This window comes from Charadrius vociferus, unplaced genomic scaffold, assembly GCF_000708025.1.
Source record: "Charadrius vociferus isolate BGI_N301 unplaced genomic scaffold, ASM70802v2 scaffold51, whole genome shotgun sequence".
Taxonomy (NCBI): domain Eukaryota; kingdom Metazoa; phylum Chordata; class Aves; order Charadriiformes; family Charadriidae; genus Charadrius; species Charadrius vociferus.
This window is the reverse complement of record NW_009646939.1, coordinates 441423-458975: the sequence shown is the minus strand read 5'-3', so window position 1 is coordinate 458975 and position 17553 is coordinate 441423. Positions and strand designations below refer to the sequence as shown.

General features: G+C 38.8%; 1 protein-coding gene across 1 annotated transcript; it reads right to left on the bottom strand.

The window, feature by feature from the left end:
- Positions 1 to 3286: 3286 nt before the first annotated feature.
- ADNP2 (ADNP homeobox 2) lies at positions 3287 to 16761 on the bottom strand. Its single transcript, XM_009894952.1, has 4 exons — positions 16632 to 16761; positions 14981 to 15100; positions 10757 to 10846; positions 3287 to 6301 (listed from the first exon to the last, which is right to left on the bottom strand). The coding sequence occupies exons 2-4, from the start codon at positions 15086 to 15088 to the stop codon at positions 3287 to 3289; spliced, it is 3213 nt and encodes a 1070-aa protein (XP_009893254.1). The 5' UTR covers positions 15089 to 15100; positions 16632 to 16761.
- Between the last annotated feature and the right edge of the window lie 792 nt (positions 16762 to 17553).

Below are 17553 nucleotides of genomic sequence, written 5' to 3'. Positions count from 1 at the left end.
ATTTATACAGAAGAAACATGACCAAGGCACATTATAATAATACTTCCTACTACATATCAAATAATGTTATCAGACTATTTCATAAGCACAATTTTTCTGCTCAGAAACTCAAGACACCACAACAAAATATTTCTCGAACACAGAGACTTCTCCAGACCAATACATTTCCGAAGCAGAATACATGCAGGTTTTTTATTCCTAGAAGGAACAAGTACTTGCTACAATCATCCTGCAAACCAACCAGTATTCTTCCCAACTGGACTTCTTTTACAGTGGTCCAGAGCTTCATCCATGTGCTTTAAGGACTTGCTTAGACTTGGAAAAGTCTGCTGCACAGGGCAGCTCCTTTGGTAATTTGTTTTCCCCAACAGCATATACCAGGAGTGTTTGGGTCTGCCTGTAGAAAAGTGTCAGAGAGGCATTTACCACACTGCCCGCACGTAGCCCTACAGGGGCAGCAGCATCTTTCCAGACTAACACGTTCTAACTGAATGACTTCACATGTGAGAAGCCTGCAGGAAAAGCCTAATTAAGTTAAAGCCACTGATTTAACTTGGCTGTTTTCAGGCTCTTTGGCTTTTCTGAAAACAAGGAACATACTGTGTCTCAGTCACTACTTTCACATTTCAAAATTCATCTGGGTTTTGTTTGTTTCTCCAGTCCTCATGTAATGAGAGGAGCATTTAGTGATAGCAAATTAGTACCGCAATTTAAGAACATCAGTCTCTAGGAAAATATAGAGCTGCCGCTATCTGAGATATTAAAAGCTATTACTATAATGCACTAAGGTCTACCTAAACCATCTGGATCTAAGTTCTTGGTCTTACTTTCCTTTTGTGCCTTTCAACAGCTATTTTGCACCAAAAGAAACTGTCACATCAAGTTCCCTGAATATATTAAAACGGGGGCGGAGAACAGATAATCATTTGCTCACGCACCCAAGAGAAAGTTAGAAGGCAGGTTTACTTGAAACTGTGAAATCAAAGTCCAATAAATAGAATGCTTAACATCACCACTAGACACTATGTAGGAAAACTCTGGTAAGACTGGACTGCTCCCTTGGCTCCCCAAGCACGGATGAACCCTAAAATGACTTCCCAGCTCCTCACTCCATGCCATGCTGTTATCTCAAAAACAATCTTTGACCGTTCACGGCAAGCCTTCTGCACACTGCCTCCCTGCTGAAGTTTTGTCGATACCAGCAGAACTACCCCAAAGATGACCGGCCTCAGAGTATCAAGGTTTTAATAGTGAAAGAGTGCCTAGATTTCAGAGCTTCTATAGAACATCCCTCTTCTTGCCTCAGAGCCCTTCAAACTCTTTCATGAACAGTGCTATGCCCAATTTTTTTTTTTTTTTAAATGAGCTATTATTAGGCTATAATAACACACTGCTTCTAACTCACTATCACTCTTTGGGGTGAGGCATGTGGCCAATCCCATAAATGGTGCTCATGTTTGTTCAACACTGCTATGAAATGATTAGGTTTTCCCAAATAGCACATTGTCTCACTTTAAGTTAACTGCATGTTACACATACGTTAAAATTCTTTGAAGTTATCAATATGAAAATATCAAGATTGTATCCAAAACAGAATTTCAAACCGCTTATAGAACCTTAGGTGGACAGTCACCAAATTCTGCTAACAATGTCATGCCCTTTTAAAAACAGCACAAAAACCAATTCTGTATCTGCTTTAAAAAAACTATTGCACAGGGAAGAAGTATGCTTACCACTTAAAAAGATGGAAATAAGCTTGGGCATGTCACCCTTTCCTTGTAACACTGGCACTACTGAACTGACAGAAGAGCCCGCTTTTTTTTTTTTTTCTGGGAAAGAAGGGTAGGGAGAGGGGGATGAAGAGTACAAAGAAAAAATAATGTGTATTATAACTGGCTGTTAAAGAATATCGGAGGCACTGTTTGACAAGCCACATGAAACCAAGCACATGCAGAAAGAAAGGATTGTGCTAAACAAGGCCTCAGTGTGGCCACCACTACTGTTGTTTGTTCTTCAACTCAAGTGAAACTTTCCAACAGCTCTTCTGTAATCTGTAACGGGGATGGTAGTCCATACTGAACAAGATAGTCTGTTTGGGTTTTACGCTATTCTATGCTCTCTATAGGACAATAAAAAACAATCACTACATGAGTATCATTGGTTCAGGTACTCCTGGTGCTACCAATTTATCCCATTTCAGTTTCTACAATTTCTAACTTAAAGCACTTCAAGCCATGTATCTAATTTGCTGGGGAGGAGGCACTGCTCAGTTACTACCTTATGCAACAGCAATTTAAAATAAAAACCAGATTTTTCACCAAACTTCAGTAATATTTGGATAGGGCTTCTACAGATAAGTGATGTGCATAGTAGTCATACACTCCACGTATCAAAGCAATCCAACGCTCTCCAAAGTTTTGCTTCTTGGAAAAGAAACAAAACCAAATGCTGCTACCAAGCTTTGAACAATAGGTATTTAAACAACCAGGCTTCAACACCAACAAAAAGAGTAAACACTTCTGGTTAGCAAGATCTATTTAACAGATAATAACACAACCATTTCAAGTCAGTTAATTATAACACTTCAATAGGCACCCCCAAGACCCTCAATCCCCACCATGTTAATACTAGTTAGATACTACAAGTTACCAGACTTAACTGGCACAGGTATTTTGACTGAGAAAAGAAAAAAGATTGCCATGTATTTTATTGCTACCAGTGCACTGGGATTTGAACGGGCAATGGATGCAAAGGCTACAATCACCTCTTCAGTAGATAAAACAAAAATAGGTTATAAGAATTAGGACTTATAACGACAAATAGTCAAATAGATGTTTTTCACATAGCTTACCTCAGTATTTTAACCAACATTATACATTTTATTGTTTAGAAAAGATGACGACATTGCAGAAAAATAAAATAAAATTTGTTTTTAACAGGACAAATGTTTTACATGGTGGTATAAAAAGTGTAATGGGAGCCTGGAGGGGAAGAAAGGGAAACGGAACAAAAAAAAAAAAACAAAACCACCAACCCAAAAAACCCACTAGTCCAGAAAAAGTAAAAAGCTAAAACAAATTCCAGATGGGCAAGTCTGAAGGTTTTAGCTTTTTCAAATACACAACTACGTGTGCCTTTCACAATAACAGTCACAACCGAACGAGACTTTTTGTACTACTGCACCCTTCAACAGGCCAGTCTACAAGTTAAAACAAGTAATACAATAAACTGCTAAATCGATAAGTATGCAATTATGGATTGCTTTTAGCTGTTATAAAAAGCTTGTTTACATATCTAATGGTTCATCTTTTATATTCAAACTGTGCTTAATATTTTTTAGTTCAGACATACTGAAACCCAGCAGCACAGATGGTTTGCGATTATTTATCGCTTTTAAGCATATATTCCTCCTTTTTCCAAAGAATGATGCAACATCAATTTTCCACCCATATAGCAGTGAGGAAAGTAATTCCATCTCTTTTTTAGAAGGATATGGCCTCTCGTGAAAGTAGTCTGTCAAAAACTGGGTTTGAGCCTCATACGAATTGTGATCATACTGTTTAGGATCTACTGCTAGAATGCGAAGATCCTCACTAGAAGGAAGCTTCTTCACCTCAGTCCTAGTATTAATCTTTTGTCGTTTGAAAGGCACTACCCCTGAATTCACTTCTCTTTCTGGAGATAGAGCTATGCCAGTACTTAAGCTCAGAGGCTGCTGTTCCTTATTCCTTTGGTCTTCTGCAACAAAGCAGGAATCTGATTGCTTTCTTTTCAGTATCACAGAATCATGCTTTTCACCATTCACAAACAGTAGCTCTTTCTTCTCAGTACACTCAAGCTGCATCTTCACACTTGAGTTGCTGTCTTTGGGAGCACTTCTACAACGGAGCAAGTGTACAGCAATAGCTGTTAGAGTCATATTTCCAGTGTACACACCACAACAGTGGATGCACTTGAAAGCAGGAGACTTCAAAATTGTATGTACAGTTGGCATTATATGATGCCGCTCTTTCAAATGCATTTCATAGGTTTCTTTACTAACAAATGTACCAAAGCAAAAGGGACAGGTTAACACTTTTTTGTTGCATCTGTTGTTCACTTCTGCTGTCTGAGGTTTCACTTTGATGTAAACAGGGACAAGTGTCCTTGAATTTAGTCCAGCAAGCACTGCCAAATGTACTTCTCTTTCACCAACATCTTCTTTTGGTAACACTGTACTGAAATCGAAGTGTGGAAATACAAGGTCACCCTGAGCATCATTACCTAGTTGAAATCCTCTGTTGCTATAATCTGCATGTAACTGCTTTTTCCCATTGTGTGTAGTTTTATTGTGCTCCACAAGGCTTTTTAAGTCATGGAAAGTAACTGTGCAAAACAAGCAAGCTAAGCCATGCATCAAGAGATGTTTCATGAGCTCTTCCTCACAGAGAAAACATTTACAAGAAAAGCACCGGACTGTCTTTTCTGTCATCCACCTTAGAAAGGGGGCGCAAGCTGCAAGTTTGTCAGGTTCCAGGGCTTCCTCCATTTTTACTTCACCATGTTTGTGGGCCACCTCCATGTGCACCTGGTAGACATTCGATGGAAAGAGCTCATTGCAAACAGGGCAAGTCTTCCACTGCTTAGCCTGTCTGACAGCATGACTTGTTTCAGGACCTGGGGGGGAGGCTTGTAATGATATATTCTGAGACGTTAAAACCACCGGAGGAGAGGGTGCACCAGGTGGTGGCTGGGACAACTGAGTTACTGTCCCAGACTGCATTAGTTGGATGGGCACTTGCGGTGGCGTAACAGTTGCTACTCCACCACCAGGAGGTACAGGCAAAGTAACTGAAACTGGGGCAAGTGTGTATGTAGGTATCCCATTAACCTGCTTACCAGTTGGAATCAACTGCCTAAGTATAGAACCTGCAGTCAAAAAAGTTGTGTTTTGAGAAACTGCAGGTTGAACTGGCTGATTTACTGGTATAACTGCTGGGGCAACAGGTTGATTAAGCTGAAGAAACCCAGGTCTGACAGGCTGTCTGACAGGAACAACTCCAGAGGCAACAGGCTGGTTAAGCTGGAGAACCCCTGACGCAACTGTCTGCGCCACAGGAAGGACACTGGGACCGATGGGTCTATTCACACTCCCAAGCGACTGGTTGACAGAGAGAACTCCTGGTGCAACCGGTTGATTCACAGGGAGGACTCCTGCTGCAACCGGTCGATTTACAGGGCTGACAGGCTGAGTAACAGGTAGCGCTCCAGCTGCAACCGGACCAGTTATAGTACCAATGGGTTGATTAATAGGAAAAAGACCGGGCCTGACAGGTTGATTAAGAGGAAGGACTGCAGGGGCTACAGTTCTATTTACAGTCCCAACAGAATGGTTAAGAGGAATAGCTCCAGTTCTCACAGGCTGATTAAGGGGGAGCCCATGGGAAACAATGATAGGCTGAGAAGGTGATGGCTGAATACTAACGTTATTCTGACCTACAGGAAGATTACTAGATACAAGAGTAACATGCGACGGGGTAGCAACTGGAGCAGAAGTTGTATGTGGAAGGCTACCAGAGGCACTTGGAACAGTCAGCGATCTGACTGTGTTTTGAACTGCTTTTGGCTGCACCACACTCTGGTTCTGATTATTCTGTGGAAATGCAAGCTGGATGCAAGCCGGAGCTGTGATGGAACCTGCTGGGGCAGCGGCAGGGCCTGCAGATGGAGCAGCCACTGCCACACCTTGGGGAGGCTTTGGAGCAATATGCATTTGTTTCACCAGTCCTGGCTTCTTAATATGTTCTGAAATCACAGACCGAAGTTTGTTCTCCAGGTCTCGGTGTGTTTCAGCTGTCAAGACATGATACATTAAAGAATCCTGGCTGTTTGCAGAAGCATTACATTTTTTACAGTAGTGCTCAACAGAATTCTCTTTACTTTCATCAGGTTTCTGGCCAAAATACGTACTTATTAAGTTTTGAAAATGGTTCATCAGCACATGTTTCTTCATATTGTAATACAATGTGTCTGTAAAGTGACATTTTAGACATGTAAAGTTGATGATGTCACTCCTGAATTGTTTCATGCCATCCAAAATGCTGACTGTATAGTTCTGTATTCTTTTATTAGATGAATGAAACATCCGGATATGTTTCCCCACTATTTTGGGATCAGAAGCAAATGCACATTTTGGGCAAGGAACCACTTCATGAAGGTCCATTTCATCCTCATGGTAGCGATGCAAGTGATTCTTGAATGAAGTAAGCAATTTTGACGAGAACTTGCATAAGCTACAGCAGTACGGCTTTGTTCTGTATCTCTGCAAACAAAACAAAAACATCCACTTAGAAACTGCCAGTTCCTAAATCCCTGTTATCTGTTTGAAAGTAAGTCTGCACTATCACCTGTTAAAAATGCCTTCATTGGATGTATAGCACGTATCTTCTCAGTTTCATGGAGATCTGTTTTTGAAAAGCAGACTTAAAGATGACTTACTTAAAGGGAGGAACATTTGTGCCCTTTTTGCATCTTTAAAATTTATTAAGAAGCCTTAAGCGAGTTCATTTCTACTCCAGTTCACCGGAAGTAATTCTGAAGCCTGTTTTTAAAGATGGGAATCACACAACAAGCTAAGAAAAACTTGTATGCCACAGCACGTAAGAGGTGAAGCCTCAGCCCTTTTAACATAACACTTTTAAAGTCTTATTTAGTTCAGGGCCACCTCCTATCTACTGGAGGAAAAAAAAAAAAATGACAGGGTGGTTTGTTTGGGTTTTGGTGGGGTTTTTTTGTGTATTTCAATACCCCACCCTTCACTGAAAGTTCTCCACAAACAAGCATTGCAGTATACCACTAAAACCACCCCAGTACCTGCATACTGGTAAATCTAGGGCAAGTTCCTCTCCCAGCAAAGCCACAAAAGACTAATATAAGAATATTCTTTTGGAGCCAGATTAATAATCGAAAGAGAAAGGAATAAAAACCCCTTTTATGACAGAGCAGCAATGACCTCTTCATATTATCACAACATACTGGACATCCCATTACAGCAATGTTGGGTTTTTTGTTTTTGTTTTTTTTTTTTTAAAAAAACATTTCCTCTAGCACACATTATGAACTATATAGATTCTTCTCAGAAAAATATTTTAACTGTATAAAAATAAACATATCTATCTTCTACTAAACAGTGGTTTGCTCCCTCAATCACATGTCACTTGCAACATTGCTTTTTGCATCCATATGAACTTTATTTGCTCTTTCTGAAAAACTGGTAGCCCTATCAACCATTTTTTCTTACCAACTTCCTATGAAGTTAACCCTGGCCCCTACCAGAAACTACAGAATCAGTCACAGCAACATTCAGGTGAGACAAATCTGCACTCTCAAACATCTAGCAGAACTTGTCTGTTCCCTCAGATGTGTTTTTTACCTTACCGACTTCTGCCTCTTATGAAATACCATCAAAGGGAGCAAGCTGTTGCTCCACTACAGCATCCAGCCTAGCTAGATCACACACATACATGTGAGACACGTTATGAAGAACTGCAGCAAAAATTTGTGCAGTTATTTTTTGTCATTTCAAATAGTCATGAAGGTGTAATCTATTAGCAGTACTAGAAGAATCTCGTGATGATTACCAAAATCAAACCTCCAAATTCAAAAGACTGGGTCAGATAAAGCCACTGGCTGGCTAAGGCTGCTGCTGAGTACAGTGTGATGTATCAGTGAATTATCCACTACTTACACTCTTCAGGTGTCTGGTCTCAGCTGCTAGTAAACAGCACCACAGCAAATCAGAAGAAGCTTCAATCTTACTTTTAAAGTATACTGAGTAGAGAAAGGCCACCGGCACTACCGAACTAATGAAGCATACAGAGCACCATTAAAAGTTGAACCTCACTAGCTTTACTTCTGGAGGAGTCAGGTGACAAAGAGGTGACTGCTTATTTTAATTGGTTGTCTGAGGCTTAGAAAAGCTTATATGCTTTTAAATACTGGGCCCACACACTCTTTACTTCCACCCACCCCCACTTCTGGTTTGGGTCTTTCCACCCCATAAACTTATACACTGCAAATATTTCCTTGCTGTCAAGTCTGAACAATTGTTGTCAGGTGCAGTGAGAACGCTATACTTTAGAAGTGGTCCAAGGGATGAAGTAATTTACTATTCCTCAGTAACAATGTTTTTACTTCTTATATAAACAAGTATTGCAGTATACCGAGAAGAAACCACCCCCCAGTACATGCATACTGGTAAGTCTAGGGGAAATAATGTTATCTGCCTTCTTAGATAATTCATTTTTTGATGGAAATAAAAATTGTGAGACCAGCAACAGAAAAAGAGTTCTGTACTTTACGTTCTAACAAATGAGGATGAATCCTAAATCCCACTAGGTTCAAAAAACCCCAACAACAAAAAATCCCCCAAGAAAATCTGTTTCAGCAGAACAGAAGTATGTGAAAGTCTGCTACTTTGATGTTTTCTGTATGAAATAGAGCACTTCCACACAGACACGTTAGAAAATCATTTCATCACCATGTTCTTCTTGCATATGCATCTAAGCTGCTTTTTATGCCTGCAAGTGCTACTACAGTCTACTAATGGCATCTCAGTTTTACAGAAGATTTGACAAAATCAGAATTCTAAGCCACTTAGGAAAAATGAAGCATCTTGGAAATTGGGCAACACAACCCTAAACTGTATAAATGGAATGCAAAAAGGCTTATTAGAGACATTTAGGAAAACTCAATTAGTCCCACTCTAAAGAACATACCCCAGAACACAGTAACGCTTTCCACTGTGTAGCCTCACATTCCCCACAACCTACAGGCAAGCGGAAAGACACAACACGCTCCAAAAACCAAAGTTCTTCCAGATTTATTAAAGTCTCCCTAAAAATAGTACTAATGGTAGAAACCACCAACTCATCCAAAAAGATACTTTCTCCAGTCTGAGTTTCCAATGTAGCTCAAACAACTTATTTTCCCCTTATGGCAACAACTTTGTAATAAACATCCTGAAGGACCAGCTTCTTTTCTCCCAGATCTAGGCAGCGTGAGGCCAAGATATGCAAATGATATCAAGGAACCATGGTTGTTTAAAGAAAATGGATAAGTTTAGTATCCAGAAGACATAGTTTGGCAAATCTGTTCCACAGCAACACATTACAAACTCTACACTGAAGTTCATCAGATCAGATTCCAATCTTATTTTTTGACAGCTAGATGCTACTGGTCATGGTGACTAGCTGAGTCAGATCTGTATTTTTTTCCTTCTGGTAAGGGATAAAGCCCCTCTGCCTGGTCTCTCTCCAGTCTTCTTTCATAGGGATGAAAGAAGATTCCCTCTCTAGTGAATGATTTTTAGTTCTTTTCCTTTTTCACTGAAGTGGCTAATCATTTTTCCTAAAGGACTGTGGCAGACAGACAGAAAAAAAAAAAAAAACACCTTCATCTTAAGTTTTAAAAAGAAGGCTTCACTTGCTCAGTCTTTATCCTTCTTTTCCCTGTTTCATGTCTGGGAAGGAAGGATAACCTCCCCCTACTTATGTAGCACAGAAGATCTCCCAACACTGAATTTCTTTTTTTACTCAGAAGGTGGAAGAAAAGGCAAAAAAGACAAAATCAGCAAGGCTAGAGCTCAGACAACATGCTGACTGGAGCCAGGACACCTGGTAAAAGGAGTTTTCCACATGCGTAAAGAAGAAATATACAAGGAGACAAAAAAAGAGAAAGGCCATCATAATTACCATGATTTATTCCCTTCACCTAAACTAAAGGTAGTCTAAACAAAGTAACTGTAAGCCTTATCTGTAGTGGCACTAAGTGGCTAGATGTAATCTGTCTCTACAGACATAGTCAAACAAGTCACATTTGACTCTTTCATCCACAAATTCACATGAACAGATGAACCTCCAGTCTTAAATGTGCAAACCTAAGTTCAGGAATGGACTACTGCACTTGATAGGCTCAGTTTGTTTTAAAGATGGTAAAGGCAGACAAAAAAAACTCCTGGCAAACCACTGCCACACTAAATCACTACCTTTGGATTCAGGATGAAAAGAGCAGAACTACCACTGTTTACGTGCCTTCCCCATGAAAGCAATCAGGAGACTTAAGACTCTTCAACAATATTCAGAAGAGACTACCTTTTCTTCTGGATATACTCCTGGGCTCTACATAGTAACTTAGAAAGTTGGTGGAATATAAAATGGTAGAAATCCTTTGGTTTGTTCATCTCAACCCTCCCTTTCTTGTAGATTCTAGCTTCACACAAGATTCCAGCTATATAGAACTAAAAGCTGTTTCACATACCCAAACTTAACTGGAATATGTTTTCCACTGCAACCCTATCCCAAGCTGCTAATGGTAATTTCAGTTTGATCCACTCACATCTACGCAGTGACGTTTTCACCCTTCCAATGAAACAAGAAGCATGTTTGTACACAAAAGTATGTTAAGACTACACATGAGATTATGATAAAAAAGCAGAACATTAGTGTGACGTCTTAAATAGTTATGTTCAAAGTTGTATCCTAAGAGACACAAAACGGCATATATAGTCCTTATAACCTTATAACACTACAGGGAGGAACACAGAAGAAATGAAGGATTATTCCCTGACTAATAGTATTTAGAAAACAGATGTTAAAGCTTTCTTTTTTTTTTTACCATAAAAATGTGTATTTTAACTTTTCCAGGACTTCTGAAAGTGATAAAATTCAGCAACTCCACATACACATCCACCCAGAATTTCTAACACAAATATACATACCTTCCTTTTGCCCACAGACTCCCAAGGAGAGACATCACTCCATGAAGTGTTACAAAAGTGTTTTTCACCTGGGTCAAAACTTTTAAGATTCTAAAAGAAAAAAGAAAACAAGAAATAATCTGCTTTTGCAGTCTGTTCTGAACACAAGTATGTCTCAATACAGAGCAAGAAAAAAGGAAAAACAGCACAGAGAGAATGAATGGAAAATCCATCCAGTATTCAGATAAAAGTCTCAAAACTCAGCTCAAAGAAATTACTTCTTTCACCCTTCCTTGACTGATTTTTACCTTAAACACTTGTTTATATGACTGCTTCATAATACAGTAGGAACTCCAAACACTTCTTAGTTACTGAAAAATAATACAGGCATGAAAATATTTATCCTTTAACTCCATTGCTTCTAACCAAGTTCACAGTGAACACTGACAGATATTTTGTCCTTTTACTTTCCTCCTCCTAAATCTGTAATATTTCACAATTTACTTTCCATTTAGTAACTTAACACTACGGTTTACTTTGCAACAGGTTTTTATATTAAATCTTCTTTTAACTTGGAAAAATGAAGACTTCAAAGATACTTTTCCTCAAGCTGTAAAACCAACAATATTATTGCGTCAGGAACAGCCGTGTCAGGGTAAACAACTTTCCCTATAGCATTCTTCTAACCAATCGCATCAGAGCAGTTTATGTTCCTCAGGCCAAAGCCAGATACTGCTCTAAAAATCCTAAGTTCCTCTCCAGTTTTCTGAGGCCCACACATAACCAAACACAAACTTGATGGCAAAAAAGTAACTAGATTTGTGTTTGCTACGCATTTCTGAAGACCCTAGGCTAGCTTCAACAGCCCACTAGAGTATTTTAGATGAAACACAGGCTACAAATCCATGCTTAACCCACAGAAAACTAGCATCTCTTCTCCCCTCACATTCTCCTTCCCTTTCACAAATCCCTCTTCACTCAAAATTCTGCAAGATGCTTAGAGAGTGCGAGATGTTTTCACCTCTGCACCATACCCCACTGCAACAGCAGAAGCAAGTAATAAAGAGCATTTAAGATTAGATCATCAACAGAAGTGAAATTCATAAATCTAATAGTTTGTGGTCAAAATACCAATGCAGTATTTATGGGAAATTTACAACCAACACAGGATATACTCGCAACAAAAAGAAACAAAGCCTCTAGCAGTAAAACAAATACACAATCTTACTTAATGCATTAAGCTCCTGTCCACACTGTGCAAATGTGAGCATTCCCGTGTAACAGATTGCAGTGAGCCAGAAGGTCATGCCAGTGATAATTTGATTTAAATTAAGTTAGCTACGTTTTCCTAAATTATTGATTAAGTTTGCAATAAGCTTTCTAGCCTTTCCAACTTTCAAGTTTCCCCAAGGAGAATCCTGAAGAACTCAGGGCAATAATAAACAAACCCCTTCCACTCTAAATCAACATGTAGGCACTGAATGAGTAATCTATTTACCCTTTAGCCAAACCTTAAAAAAAAACCCCACACACCTTAGAAAGAGCCCTAAAAAAAAAAAAAAACCAACACACACCTTAGAAAGAGCCTTTGCATGAAATAAGAGAAATCCCACAGCCTTAAAGAACACAACGCTTCTCTTAAAAAAAAAAAATTATTTTTTTTGGTAGAGAAAACAAAGAGACTTAAGATTTACAAACAGTTCTTCAGCTGAACACATTGGAGGGAATTACACACTGTTAAAAAGCTTTCTTGAAGTTTATGGTCTACCTCAAACATGTTCTGCTTTTGGTTCAAGTACTCTCCACCAAGAGAGGCTCCTAGACTTGAACACCTGATTCCTACAAGTGAAACGTGCATGACAGTAACTCTAAATAATTTTGCTGAAATGGCTATTTCCTACAGAGAAATATCCACACATAGAAAGCTAACCATTCTTATCACTACAATTAGTCAGTGCTGCAAACAGCTGTTCTGAACTCTTGCTTAAAATGAAGATCCACCTTAATGTCCCAGAAGCAAGCTAACTTGCTTATGCACTTCCCACATTTCTCACTTCAAGGAGGGGAGGAAAACAGGAGAAGGGAAAAGTAACAAGAAGGGGAAAAAAAACTCTCCAAGAAGCCTGCTTAATCCTGATGCATAGTGGGTATTTCTAAGTTTAAGATTAAAACATTCTACATCTAAGAATTGTGCTCCCTTCTGTATCACTTACCATCACCATTTTCCAGAACAAAAAGATAAAATGCCCAGAGTTTAAACAAAGACTTAAAGATCACAATAAGAAGCTAAAATAGTTTACTAAAGGCAAGACTGACATTACAGTATACTTAAAAGTACTACTTTGAGAACCAAACTAGTAATCTAGCACAAAAGGCTCGTGTTTTCTTCCTAGCAGAGATCAATTAAGAACTTTTAGCCTAAAAACTAATCCATTTGGTCTCCAAGTTACAAAGAGATACTAGTTGTACATGAAATTCCTTCACCTTCCTCACAAACTATTGTTCATTATCATAACTTATTAGAACAATTTAAGGCCAATTTTAAGAACAGATGGTAGGTGAAATTTGTACCATATCATTTCATACCTTTTCCTAAATTGTCCAGCCTCCTCACGAGGACAATGTCCAGAAATCAAACTTACTATTTGAGAAAAACAACCCTTAAGCTACTTCTCACCTGTTAAGACATCACACACCCTATTATACAAAAAAAATACCGTCATCATATAAGCCAAGTACAAACTAAGTTCTAAAAACCATTCTTCATGCTGCTAAAGCAAGAAGAAACCAGTCCCAGATTACCTGGAAAAAACAAACTGAAGTTATGAACGTGGTTGAGGGAAAATTATTTGCAAAAATAATACAATGGTATTTTTTGGCCCACATTTCACATAGCTTTTTCCAGAATGGAAATGTTCACGGGGTTCCCCACCACCACCATTTACTAAAAATGAAACAAAACCAAACACAGACCACCCCCATCCCCCAAAAAACAACCAACCACAAAACACCTTATTCCTCATTCACCACTAAACACCATACTGCAATCAAAAAGTTAAACTGCAATCAATTTCATAGCAAAAAACTAGCATCAAAACATTTCTGCTTCAAAGGGTTAGAACAGAACAGCTTCTGACTTGAGATTTAATTATAAAGCAATATACAACACAATAAAAACAGTAAGTAAACGGAAATTACTAGACAAACACAGTTTTCCCTGAGCTCCTATGACATTTATTTAGATATATCAAACACTGTACAACTGCAATAACCAAGAATGTTCCAGAATTAGTTTTGCATGTAGATCTTAAGCATTTTTTCCAAATCATTTACTTATACAGTTTCATAAAAAAGAAAAACACACCACAAAAAACACAATAGCATACCTACAGAGAGTTAACTTACATTAATACCATCATACAAAATTAATACAAATTCCTGACTACGGCCAATTTGAAGTCACAAACATAATGAACAGCCAAAAGCACCTGTGTACCAGCTGGCTGAAATACACTACCGTTTAGTCACTGAGTTATATGACTGTGTTTGCATTTTTTCTGAAAACAACAACAACAAAAAAAAAACGACTTGCCAATCTGATGGTGTGAATTCCTCCTGTTTGTTGCACAATACTTTCTCCTGAAAGTGGCAACAAAGGTACTAGGTTCATCTTGATCACTCCAGTCCACCTGCATATACTTTTTAAAATGCAGAACTGAACTACAACTCAATAAGCCGAGTCTGGTATTTTTCCCTGGACAAAAAGTTTAAAGGTCTGCATCAAGATTATTGAGTCCAATTGCTTGTACTTCAGAAATACTGACAATTTGTATATCCTTCAGAGACTTGCCCTTAATATGTGACGGGATGCCTTTGAGTAGACTCAAGTCTTCATCTGCTTATGATTTTAAAAGAATCACAGGAGTTGCACACAAATAATGTTTCGTTAGTCTGTGGTGTTTTTCCTAAAGCTGTACTGTTCCATTTTGTTGAAATATTAATAGAAGAGAATACGTAGCACCATCTAGAACACATCTTGCTGAGAAACAGAGTTTCTTTCACTGTTATGTACTAGAACACTAAATTTCACCTCTGGCATATGAGTAGCCAGTCATGAGTAATCTTTCAAGTAAAGACCCCACCATAAAGACCTATGGCAGAGGAGTATCATATATACACTGAAGAGTGAAATAATTTTCAAGGGTTTACATATCAGATTGGTTTACATTACTTCAAAAGCTTTACCTTCAACAATTCCCTGCAGCTGTCAAGCCCAAGATCCACAAGAATGTCCTTCACCTTTTTTCGAGCCTTCCTGATATTATCAAGATTTTGAACAGGAATTTGAAACATTTTGCACTTTTCCTGAAAAAGAAATACAAAACAAAGCAATGGAATACTTGAACACAGGCACTTGCATTTAACAGCATTAGAACAAAAACTAAAGTCTGAAACATGTATTCTTAAATACGAAAACCCAGAAGCCTTGAGCCAAAGAACTGGTCTTATTTATATTTCCCAGTACATCACTTGCTTCGTTTTAAAGAAAACGGATTCTGACGGGGAGGGAGGAAATCCTTTACATTTCTTCTCTCCTATCTCCATAAAACTCCAAGTTTTTCTTTCAGATCTTTGTGTCTATATGGCAGCTACACAGGTTTTTGTGGGGTTTTTTTTGTAACACCAGAATTTTACCAAGTTCTAGTTAGAAAGTTACTACCATCTCATTTAGGAAGGAGGAATTCAACACCTTTCACTTTGAATGTTAGTGTCAAAATGAAAAGTCTCTTTGATAATCTGGTTTGTTGATATGTATGTATGTACATGCTTAAAATATGATTGCTAGTAAAATCTAAACTTCCTGCAGAAGTTCCTGCTGCTGTAAGCTGATATGGACCTTCACATAAAACAAGCTACTACAATATTAATGCAGTAGAATGAAAATGTAATTAATGTATGGCAGTGATAGCTAAGTATGCTGAAGTGGGACAGATTTTTAATACCCATATGCTCCTCCTCTAAAGAAGTATATATACCTCTATCACCTTTCCCCTACTCCAGAATTTGGATTTACCCTGCTCGCTCCAGTAAGCTGTTATAGCTGGTGTCCAACATACAGAGGAGGATGACAATTACAGCAAGATTATAGAAAGACTGATTATCTGCTGTGGGTCATCTGTTTTAAGGGTTGTTGTGCAGCATGGCTGCCCATCTGTCTAGAACATATCACCAGGAACGGCCTAATGCTTCCCCAACAGCTAGGCTTTTATCACTCCTCATGCAGCTGGGCTATGGATGCAACCATTGCTTATCTTCAGCTCCCAGGACATCGTAAGGTATCCCCATTGGCTTAGCTTTAGAAGTATGTGCCTTTATCACCCTCTCCCTAAATTAGAGCAAAATGCAATTTAGACTGAGATTTAAGAAACTTAAATGGGCACAGAATTCACTGGAAAAAGGTCACTGGGAGCTTCACAGGTATTTCTTTGTTCTTAAATAACTGGCAGAGGATCCAATAGAGTTTAAAGATCTGAGTCCTTACTGCTAAACAATTCATCCATCCAGGACAAGTTCTAACAAGAAAAAAAAAAAGAGAGAGAGAAAATACCCAAACAGTACTTCAGCCTTGATGGTCTTGAAAAGCTATACTTCTCAAAAGAAAAAAAAGCAAGACCACTGTCAACATGAAATCTTTGCCTTGAAAGGCAAGAGTTTCCTATAAACAGTTGAAAAAGCCCCTCCCACATAAGACAGAAGCGACAAGCTAAGCCTCACCAAAAGAAAAAAACACAACACTTCCTACTTTGTATGTCTTCACTCAAGAAGAAAAAAAACTTAATTTATGTACAAAGCATACAACTGAGTGGTTTTTTAAATTAAAATTCAAACAACTCACATGCTATGCTCCTCTTCTTCTCCCCCCAAAGGAAAGGTGTGTAGAGAGAAATGGAGAGGGAGCCCCATTTGACAGATGCTAGTCTTGTTTTCTAATGTTTTTTACCAGTAAGAAGTCTGGAAGACATTCTGACACCATTGAGGTGGGTGTGGAACAGCAACCTATACAGAATGGAATAAATCAGCGTAAGTAGTCTGGCATTCTATCAAAATCCAAGGAGTAAAATGAACGTTTTACATCTTAATCTTCTTTTAAAAGTGAAATGAACCATAATTTGTATAGTCTCTCATTAAAGCTTTATGATCAGTCTATCTATGACAGCAGGTTATGTGCACCAACCCCATGGTACACTGCAGGTAACGACAGAGCTGACAGGATGTCACCATGCTCCAATCAGCCAGAAGGAGATGTGGTTCACAGAATCATAGAATGGTTTGGGTTTGAGGGGACCTTAAAGATCATCCAGTTCCAAGCCCCTGACATGGGCAGGGACACCTTCCACTAGACCGGGTTGTCCAAAGCCCCACCCAACTTGCCCTCAAACACTTCCAGGTATCCACAACTTCTCTGTGCAACCTCTTCCAGTGTCTCACCGTAAAGTGAGAATTAAATTACTCACAGTAAAGTCTGTGCAACCTCTTCCAGTGTCTCACCATAAAGTGAGAATTAAATTTCTCACAGTAAAGAATTTCTTCCTAACATCTAATTTAAATCTACCCACTTTCACTTTAAACTGTTACCCCTCATCCTATCACTACATGCCCTTGTAAAAAGTCCCTCTCCAGCCTTCCTTCCCCTTCAGAAACTGGAAAGTTGCTATAAGGTCTCCCCAGAGCCTTCTCTTCTCCAGGCTGCATAACCTCAACTCTCTCAGCCTGTCCTCATAGGAGAGGTGCTACGGCCCTCCTCTGGGCTCATTCCA